This window comes from Chanos chanos, chromosome 9 (assembly GCF_902362185.1).
Source record: "Chanos chanos chromosome 9, fChaCha1.1, whole genome shotgun sequence".
Lineage (NCBI taxonomy): Eukaryota > Metazoa > Chordata > Actinopteri > Gonorynchiformes > Chanidae > Chanos > Chanos chanos.
Window position 1 is genome coordinate 600,817 of NC_044503.1, and position 10,831 is coordinate 611,647.

A 10,831-nucleotide genomic window follows, 5' to 3' on the forward strand; every position below is an offset into this window, starting at 1 on the left:
TTACCCTTCACTTCCATGTCATTACCCTTCACTCTCATGTCATTACCCTTCACTCCCATGTCATTACCCTTCACTCTCATGTCATTACCCTTCACACTCATGTCATTACCCTTCACTCCCATGTCATTACCCTTCACTCCCATGTCATTACCCTTCACACTGTGTCATTACCCTTCACTCTCATGTCATTACCCTTCACTCCCATGTCATTACCCTTCACTCTCATGTCATTACCCTTCACACTATGTCATTACCCTTCACTCTCATGTCACTCCCATGTCATTACCCTTCACACTCATGTCATTACCCTTCACTCCCATGTCATTACCCTTCACTCCCATGTCATTACCCTTCACTCTCATGTCATTACCCTTCACACTCATGTCAAGAACATTTATCTGTTGTATGTAAATGACATATATTACATTTGTATTTACATAAATATTATTTCCTTTACAATCGGCGCTTATAGTTACTGTGGATGAAAATTAAACTTCAACAGCTTTCACCCTGTCTGTGTCTGTGTGTTTTTCCCTGTCTGTGTCTGTGTGTTTGTTCTCACCCCATCTGAATGTATATGTGTGTTTTTAAGGCTGTAAGCAGACAGTGGCTGTGTTTCACGTGAAGCCAAACACAGTGCAGATGTTCCTGCAGCTGCAGCATGAGGTCAGAGTTCAAACAGCAGCATTGAGCAGCCATGTGAGGGAGGTCATCACAGCAGCAGAGGACCATGTCATACGGGTCAGGGTCTACAACCACTGTACAACCCTAACCGTATCCCTAACCCTATAGCTCTACTGCTCTTCCACTGTATCACTTTACTGCTTTGCTGCTCTAACACTCTACCGCTCTATAATTCTGCCAATCTACCAATGTACTGCCACTCTATCAGCCTATAAACAACACTCTCCCACTCTATCAGCCCATAAACACCACTCTCCCACTCTATCAGCCTGTCACTCTATCATTCTACCACTCTATCAGCCCATAAACACCACTCTACCACTCTATCAGCCTGTCACTCTATCATTCTACCACTCTATCAGCCTATAAACACCACTCTACCACTCTATCAGCCCATAAACACAACTCTACCACTCTATCAGCCTATCACTTTATCATTCTACCACTCTATCAGCCCATAAACACCACTCTACCACTCTATCAGCCTGTCACTCTATCATTCTACCACTCTATCAGCCCATAAACAACACTCTACCACTCTATCAGCCCATAAACACCACTCTACCACTCTATCAGCCTATCACTTTATCATTCTACCACTCTATCAGCCCATAAACACCACTCTACCACTCTATCAGCCTATCACTCCATCATTCTACCACTCTATCAGCCCATAAACACCACTCTACCACTCTATCAGCCTATCACTCCATCATTCTACCACTCTATCAGCCTATCACTCCATCATTCTACCACTCTATCAGCCTATAAACACCACTCTACCACTCTATCAGCCCATAAACACAACTCTACCACTCTATCAGCCTATCACTCCATCATTCTACCACTCTATCAGCCTATCACTCCATCATTCTACCACTCTATCAGCCCATAAACACCACTCTACCACCCTATCAGCCTATCACTGTCACTCTGTCACTCCATTGCACTTTCACTCTACCACTTTCAGTTACTTTCTTTTATCTCTGTCAGACTTTTTCACTCTCTGTCACTTGTAAAGGTTTGGTCTTTGACCACTGGGAATCTTCTGGACTCCTTTAATGTGATTGGCTTCCCTGTCACCTCTCTGATGACATACAACCGCTTCATCGTTTCTGCCTCCATCCGCTGCAGAGAACTCCACCTGTGGAGTCTGGACTACAACTCCCAGCACCGACTTAAAGCCTGTATGCCACCCCAGTGCCCCCAGGTGACACTGTCTAAAGACGGAGACACAGTTTACTTCGTCAAACCTGGAAACGGGAAAGACATTTTCACCTGGAGCTCCTCCAAAGGTGAAACACACTGTAGGCATGAGTCATTTTTTCCCCACAAAATTTACAGACAGAGTTGCAAATACTTTGTGTTTTGTATTAAAGGGCAAAATGTTTAGTTCCTTAACTGGCCACAGGGAAAAATAGACCAAACCCAGAGGGTGGTCTCTGTGCTCAGCCTCTGACTGGAATTACTCTGCACGCCGGTCGGGCATGACTCTCTGAGTGTGTCTTCCTAACCGTTTGTCTCTGTCTTTCTCGCTGGCTCTCACTGTGACAGGCAGAGGAAAACCTCTCAGACTCTACCACACTGGCTTGCATGGTTTTCAGACTGTTTTTTCACCTGGTTCTGTCTCTGTTCAGGTCTGTCTGGTCACCGCATGCAGGCGTCTGCAGACGTCTGCTGTCTGGAGCTGGCGCAGCAGAAGCAGCTGCTCATGTGTGGCCTGACCACAGGAACGATTCTTATCTACCCTCTGACCTTTGCCCCCGAGACCCTGTGTTTGCCTCCCCCGGAGAACCTGCCGGCTGTACGGAGCATGGCAGTTAACCTGAGGGAGGACCGCTTGGCCGTGGCCTATGAGGACGCTGTGTGTCTGTTTGAGATCACCTCACGAGACAGCTTCCCCTGTGTGGACGGCCCCTATGAGAGGTACTGCAAATGTTAACGAGACCACTGGAGTATCATTCTCTGATCTTACAATAAACAGACACTTTTCAATATACAGATGAATTTCTCCATCTAAACACTGAAGTCTTTCCCTAACCTCTGAGCCAATTTAACCACAGAATACAAACCCCCTCCTTCACAGAATACAAACCCCTCCCTCACAGAATACAAACCCCTCCCTCACAGAATACAAACCCCCTCCTTCACAGAATACAAACCCCTCCCTCACAGAATACAAACCCCCTCCTTCACAGAATACAAACCCCTCCCTCACAGAATACAAACCCCCTCCTTCACAGAATACAAACCCCCTCCCTCACAGAATACAAACCCCCTCCCTCACAGAATACAAACCCCCTCCCTCACAGAATACAATCCCCCTCCTTCACAGAATACAAACTCCCTCACTCACAGAATACAAACCCCCTCCTTCACAGAATACAAACCCCCTCCTTCACAGAATACAAACTCCCTCACTCACAGAAAACAGATGCCTTTGATTAAAGCACAAGCCAGGCAGATTCACTAACACTGAACACTGGATCAGTGTAGTGTAGTATACTGAAGCTATTTTACGTGTTATGTCTTGAGTCATGTGTTGATTTATATGAGGTTCTGTTGTGTTTTCTGGGACAGTTTCTCTCTGTCGCTGCTGCAGTCATGTGTGTCTGGCATGGCCCTGCTGCCGGACTGCAGGCTCCTGTATGGCACCATCACTGGCGACGTGGCACTGTATGATTTTAAAAGCGCCTCGGCAACAGAGCTCGGACAGCTGGGCGCTAGGGTCACCTGCGTGGCTCTGAGCACCTGGGGCACTCACGCTCTGATTGGCTCACAGGAGTGCGTTCAGCAGCTCTGGAGTCTGAGCCCTCTGCTGCTCGATCACATGATGGAGTACAAGGTGAGAGGTCAGAGGTTACTACAGGGGTCTATCAAACTTTGTCATGTTGTGACGCACTCCAATTAACACTTTCTCTCTCTCTCTCTGTCTCTGTCTCTCTCTCTCTCTCTCAGGGTTTCTGTTTTGAGGGAGCAGTGTGTGCGTCATTTTCGGTGAATGATAAATATGTTTTCACAGGCTCTCTGGACAGGACTGTTAAAGTGTGGGAGGTTTCCAGTGGTGCGTGTTTTTCATCTTCATAATCACCCATTTTAAGTGTCATTATGAATCATGACATACATACATCATCATCATCCTCATATCCCTCTACATTCCACACAACTCTTCATACACACCACACACTCATTAATAAAGCTAACGAACAAAAGCCTCATTAATGACAATAATTAAACACAAAATCACTCACCCAGTATTTTTTCTTGTTAAAATGGTTCATGAACAAACAGTTCAGGCAGATCATGCCTGTTAAATGTGGACTGTTTCGACTCATAATTTTGTACTACACATTCATTTCAGTCTAGAAAATAAATGTACTTTCCTTTTTTTCCTAACCTGTTGTGCCACAGGGACCTTACTGTGTGTCCAGTTTGTGTACAGTCCAGTGGTACGAATGATGTCTTATAAAGATGGGTTTGTGGCTGTCTCCCAGTCCGGCTGCTTTGTCAGGGAGGGCTTCCGTTGCCCGGACAACATCAGCCGTGAGCACAACCCTCTGCAGAACTTCAGAGCTCACTACACAGTAAAATCTCGCCTGAAGACACAGAACCCTCCACATACTGTCATTGACACCCTGGATTATAATCCCGCCCAGTTTAACTTTACGAGTGTGTTCAAGACTCAGCCATCCAACACATGCAGTCTACTGTGAGCACTTCCCTATTCCGGCCCTAAACACACACACCAAACTATACACACACATCAAACTATACACACACACGTCAAACTATACACACACACACCAAACTATACACACACATCAAACTATACACACACACGTCAAACTATACACACACATCAAACTATACACACACTCACCAAACTATACACACACACACCAAACTATACACACACACACACACACACCAAACTATACACACACACACACACCAAACTATACACACACATCAAACCATACACACACGTCAAACTATACACACACATCAAACTATACACACACACACCAAACTATACACACACACACACACACCAAACCATACACACACACCAAACCATACACACACATCAAACTATACACACACATCAAACTATAAACACACACATCAAACCATACACACACGACAAACTACACACACACACATCAGACTATACACACACATCAAACTATACACACATCAAACCGTACACACATGTCAAACTATACACACACACACAACAAACTATACACACACACACCAAACTATACACACACACACATCAAACCATACACACACATCAAACCATACACACTCACGTCAAACCATACACACACACCAAACTATACACACACATCAAACTATACACACACACCAAACTATACACACACACCAAACTATACACACACATCAAACTATAAATACACCTCAAACTATACACACACATCAAACTATAAATACACCTCAAACTATACACACACACATCAAACTATACACACACATCAAACTATACACACACACACCAAACTATACACACACATACGTCAAACTATACACACACACATCAAACTATACACACACATCAAACTATACACACACATCAAACCATACACACACATCAAACTATACACACACACACACACACACACATCAAACTATACACACACATCAAACTATACACACACACATCAAACTATACACACACATCAAACTATACACACACACACACACACATCAAACTATACACACACATCAAACTATACCAAAACTACATTCACACATCAGACCACACACAAAACTATACACACATATCAAACCATACTATAGACACACTATAGACCATCAGAGAGACACAGGTATAAATAATTGTGAACTGTGTTTGATAGATGTTTGTGTGACTGTGTCTAATTCATGGTGGTTAGCTTTGACTGTTTTATCAGAGAGATGTTAGTGTTTCTCTTTTGTCTGTAAAACGTCTGTGCTCTGTAATAGGGAGAAGTGTTTCAGTGACAGGCGTGAAGAGTGTATCCTCATAGCAGGTGTCAGATATGGTTAAACATGGTAACAATACCAGGAATGAAATTCCACAGTAGACAACAGAAAGAGCGCTCTTTATATGAATCTGAGAGAAACGTGGAGTCAGTAGTTGAAAAGCCAAACACATTAGTAATGATCAGTGTATTGAGAAACATGGAGTCAGTAGGTTCAGCATGACACTCCCATTAAGACAGATCAGTTCAACATATAATAATGAACAGGTTATAAACTGTCAGAAACATGTTTACTTACATTCACATTCATGTCAACATAGACAATAAGGGCTCATTTACACCACACTACGGTGTAATCTGTAGAATATTTATAACATTGGTTATAATTTTACTGGCTTCCGTTTGCCCCAGGGCTTAAAACAAGAAATGATCACAGTTCTGAAATATTTATCTATTTATCTTTAGAACTATTTCATAATGAAGCATTTTACTGTTGGTTACTGGTGGTTTCCTTTCGTTACAGCACATTCACAGTCAGGGCAGAAAACACAGTTTAAGTTGATTTTCTAGAGTACCATTTCATTTTATAGTTTCACAGAGTTCATTTCAGAGTTACTTTACTCCCACTAACACATATAATTAATGTTAGTGTTACTACTGCTCACTAGAGGGCGCTGTTTTCAGGCACTCTCACAGCTGTATTAACTCTAAAAACCCGCCAAAATAAACACTCTCAGAGTTACTGTTTTGGGTTAGGGGTCAGGATATCTATATGTTTGGGATATCTGTAACGTGTCAGAATGACTCACAGGCGCGAGGGAGAGCGATCAGAGATGTTACTTCAGCGTTTACGGAGAACGCTTCATCCTGACGGTTTCTGTCAAGTTTGTTTCCTGGTTTGTGTTTTTTATCTGTCTGAGTAGAGCGGCAGCCAGTGAGATCATGCAGATCTGAAAGAAAACAGGGTCAAAATGAACCTCCTCACGATCTTTCTAACCCTAACCAAACGCCATTCTCGGTTTAATGCAAGATTACTCATTTCCATAGTAAATTACACAAAACAGATCATCTGGTCTGTCTGTCTGTTTCTGTACACACTTTATGCCCAACAGCACTGCAGTCTTCTTCTGACATCATGTTTACTGTACAGAGGCGTTGTGCTTGTGATTGACTGTCTTTTATGGTTTTTAAAACTGATGAGTCTGTTTTCCTCTGCAGCATATTTAACTCTATTAAAAGGATTAAAATCATTAATCTCTGAATGAATTGGACAGCGATTCTGTGTACAGTCTCCTCTGTCAGGCCCAGTGACTCGGAGACAATGAGAGATTTTCACCTCTAAACAGAGCAGGCCCACTGCCAGTCCGCCGACCAGCAAAACGTTCTGTTTGGCCCAGCCCACGATCTTGCCCAGACAGCCCACCGTGTGGATGCTCCCCTCGGCTGTCTTCTCCTCCATGGTCTGGGTCTCGTACCCACACATGGTGTTGAACACAGACTGCGGCAGAGAGAGGACAGACGCACTGCAGATGAGTCTGGGCTCAGATCTGCTCCCAACCCTTACAGTGCATTAGCCCCGACAGACCTGCCACATTCATCCAAAATCTCACACGTTCACTGAGAGATGTGACAAAAATGTTCCTCTGAGGTAAAATCAGGCCATAACATCTGACCTCTAATCGTAAGGTTTGACACAGAGATCAAACACAGACACTGAACCTGCTGTGAGGGGAAAATGTCTGTATCACAGCTATCAACAGATAACAAACACTTACTAAAGAGTTTAAGACTTCAGGATAAACAAGCATTACAGCTTCAACAGATAACAAACACTTACTAAAGAGTTTAAGACTTCAGGGTAAACAGGCATTACAGCTAACAACAGATAACAGACACTTACTAAAGAGTTTAAGACTTCAGGGTAAACAGGCATTACAGCTAACAACAGATAACAAACACTTACTAAAGAGTTTAAGACTTCAGGATAAACAAGCATTACAGCTAACAACAGATAACAAACACTTACTAAAGAGTTTAAGACTTCAGGATAAACAAGCATTACAGCTATCAACAGATAACAAACACTTACTAAACAGGTTAAGACTTCAGGGTATACAAGCATTACAGCTATCAACAGATAACAAATACTTACTAAAGAGTTTAAGACTTCAGGGTAAACAAGCATTACAGCTATCAACAGATAACAAACACTTACTAAAGAGTTTAAGACTTCAGGGTAAACAAGCATTACAGCTATCAACAGATAACAAACACTTACTAAACAGTTTAAGACTTCAGGGTAAACAAGCATTACAGCTATCAACAGATAACAAACACTTACTAAAGAGTTTAAGACTTCAGGGTAAACAAGCATTACAGCTATCAACAGATAACAGACACTTACTAAAGAGTTTAAGACTTCAGGGTATAGAATCATTTTCAGTCAAAGTCACAGAAGCACAATGCACTCAGCACTGTCGTTTTGTTTCCCAGACAAACAGACTCAGTGTCTATGAGTTCAGCTGTAAAAAACAAACAGTTTTGTGCTGAAATACCTCGCCTGCCTCACGTATGCAGCATGAGAATGGAACTCCACAGGCCTCCAAACTGGGATTATCCTCTGAACAGTTAAAATACGCGTTTTTGGACCAGTCCGTGTAGGACTCCACTCCACAACACCGGAACTGTAAAAACAGCCAAACAAGATCTTACCAGAGACAATATGAATGTGCCAATCTGATAATCATTAGGATGACATTTGAGTTATTATAAATCATCTCCTTTGACCTTTTTCTGCACGAAATCGATAAGGTTTTCCAGGTCCATATCCTCTCTGTACCGCATAATGGCTTTCAACATCAGGAGCTCAGTCCGCTGCAGAACCTGCCAGCCCCATCAGAAAGAGCACTCTTTATACTGAATCATTATCACCCACTGAATCATTATCCCCCATCGGAACATTATTACCCACTGAATCATTATCACTCACTGAATAAATATCACTCACTGAATCATTATTACCCACTGAATCATCATTACCCACGGAATCATTATCACTTACTGGAACATTATTACCCACTGAATCATTATCACTCACTGGAACATTATTACCCACTGAATCATTATCACTCACTGAATAAATATCACTCACTGAATCATTATCACTCACTGGAACATTATCACCCACTGGAACATTATTACCCACTAAATCATTAACATCCACTGGAACATTATCACCCACTGAATCATTATTACCCACTGAATAAATATCACTCACTGAATCATTATCACTTACTGAATCATTATTAGTCTCTGAATCATTATCACCCACTGAATCATGATCACCCACTAAATCATCATTACCCACTGAATCAAACAGTCTGGGCTAATCTCTTATGTTCAGATGTGACTGTGTGTTTTTAGAAGTTTTACCGTCTTAGAGAAAATGAATCCAATCACTGCAGCAGTGATTTGCAGGAACAGAATGACCAGCAAAATCCCTAAAAACTGAAACACAAAACTAAAACACCTCAGATTGTCAAATACCACACAGACAGCTCAGAGAAGACAGATCAGTGAGGATGATGAGTTACTGCCTGTGGATTCTCGAAGATGGAATCATTATTAACCATGGCTGCTGCTACTCACTCCTCAGCCACACAGACAGTAACAAAACACAAGAGGACTTACAAACATCAGTGAGGACACAAGCCGACCACCGTTGATTTTGTCTGTCCGTCATGGTTTTTCAGGCTAGATAACTTGTCATAGTTTACTTTTCATAGACTCTCCTCACCATTTTCAGAAGCACAATTCCGTTGCGCAGCGCTCCAAAGCATCCGAAAAACGTTATCATGAACATTAAAGAGCCCACGCTGATCAGCAACAGGGCTGGGTCAACCGTCAAAGTGTCCACCACATCTGGGAAACGCGTAGGCACCAAAAACATCTCTCTAAACTATGCTTTTAAAATGTATTTACTTATTAAATAAAATCAGATTGTTACATATTAAATTAAGACAATAAAATATGCAAATGAAAATGTGTTGACTCATGATATCATGATATTTACCTCTCTCCTTGGCAACTTTAGCATAGGTCCCCACTGCTATAAGAACAGCACTGGCTACCTGTAACGGACAGCAGAAATGCCGCTTCACCAAAGAGCATAAAATACCTTTTAAATAAAATACACTGCAAAACACAGTTTCACTGAAGAGATGCATCGCCAGCACACCTCAACGTAACCAAACTAAAGAAAAAAATGTGTCCATTTGTTCGTTTAACTAATAAATATCCATTTGTTCGTTTACCTGATAAATATCAATTTTGTGCACGGACAGTCTCTTGAGAGACATAACCAAGACAGTCGGTTACAAAAAAAAAAATCGACCAAATGCGACATTTCTTAAAGTGTGGAATTCCGCCACATACCAGAGCACCATCAGAGTCTCTCACGTCGTAACAAACTGTCAGAAATCATGCCAACATAACGACTTACCCAAAAAATGTAACAACAGACAAATATGGTGTATTTGATAGCTCTGTAAGTTCTCATTCTGCCCATTTTCGGTTATGCTGATAAAGACGTGTGGTGGTCGTAAACATCCCGACATGAGTTTGCTCTGTAAGTCATGGGGAGTTTACCACAAGGGCTTGTGAGTGCATGTAAGGAATGAAGCGTACCTGCCTGTCTCCACTATCACAGGATTTCAAAGGACAGCTCAAGAGACACCTCAATGTCCACTCCATACTGCCACCTAGGGGTAATTATGCCACGTTACAACACTGAATGATTGACGCTCATTTCTGACTCCCAATACATCATCGCCCAAATGTTGGCAAAGCATTGACTGAATAGAGAAATTTGGTTAATATTTGCTTATGAACTAGGCACGAGTCTCTCTCTTGATCGCGTTATTATGCAAATATGACACCACAAATTCACCCGAGAACAATCAGCACGCTATGATTGGCTCTACCCTCTGCCAGTCACCGGGTTGATCCCTCCCTCTAGACTGCTCCAAAGTGACCCATCGGGACTTTTCTTTAAAGCGGATTGACAGGGTGATATTCTGCCGTCAGCAAAACTCACAGTCGACTGCCAGGGGTCGAATACCTTTGATGCTACTTGTTAAAGCACTATAGTTATTTCAGGA

The 10,831-nt window shown here is 42.3% G+C and overlaps 2 protein-coding genes across 2 annotated transcripts in view; one reads left to right on the forward strand and one right to left on the reverse strand.

Moving 5' to 3' along the window:
* The window catches only part of nwd1 (NACHT and WD repeat domain containing 1), a 16,582-nt gene extending 12,185 nt beyond the window's left edge, over nucleotides 1–4,397 (forward strand). The window contains exons 15-20 of the mRNA XM_030784155.1: nucleotides 593–741; nucleotides 1,706–1,979; nucleotides 2,322–2,610; nucleotides 3,265–3,529; nucleotides 3,643–3,748; nucleotides 4,096–4,397. Of these exons, the coding sequence (XP_030640015.1) occupies nucleotides 593–741; nucleotides 1,706–1,979; nucleotides 2,322–2,610; nucleotides 3,265–3,529; nucleotides 3,643–3,748; nucleotides 4,096–4,397 (1,385 nt within the window). The remainder of the gene's footprint in view (nucleotides 1–592; nucleotides 742–1,705; nucleotides 1,980–2,321; nucleotides 2,611–3,264; nucleotides 3,530–3,642; nucleotides 3,749–4,095) is intronic.
* A 2,123-nt stretch (nucleotides 4,398–6,520) lies between these two features.
* On the reverse strand, nucleotides 6,521–10,230 carry LOC115820541 (tetraspanin-33). The gene is made up of 8 exons (XM_030784157.1): nucleotides 10,174–10,230; nucleotides 9,745–9,802; nucleotides 9,469–9,593; nucleotides 9,105–9,179; nucleotides 8,460–8,555; nucleotides 8,228–8,356; nucleotides 7,009–7,170; nucleotides 6,521–6,622 (listed from the first exon to the last, which is right to left on the reverse strand). Exons 1-8 carry the CDS (start codon nucleotides 10,228–10,230, stop codon nucleotides 6,521–6,523), a joined length of 804 nt encoding a protein of 267 aa, XP_030640017.1.
* Between the last annotated feature and the right edge of the window lie 601 nt (nucleotides 10,231–10,831).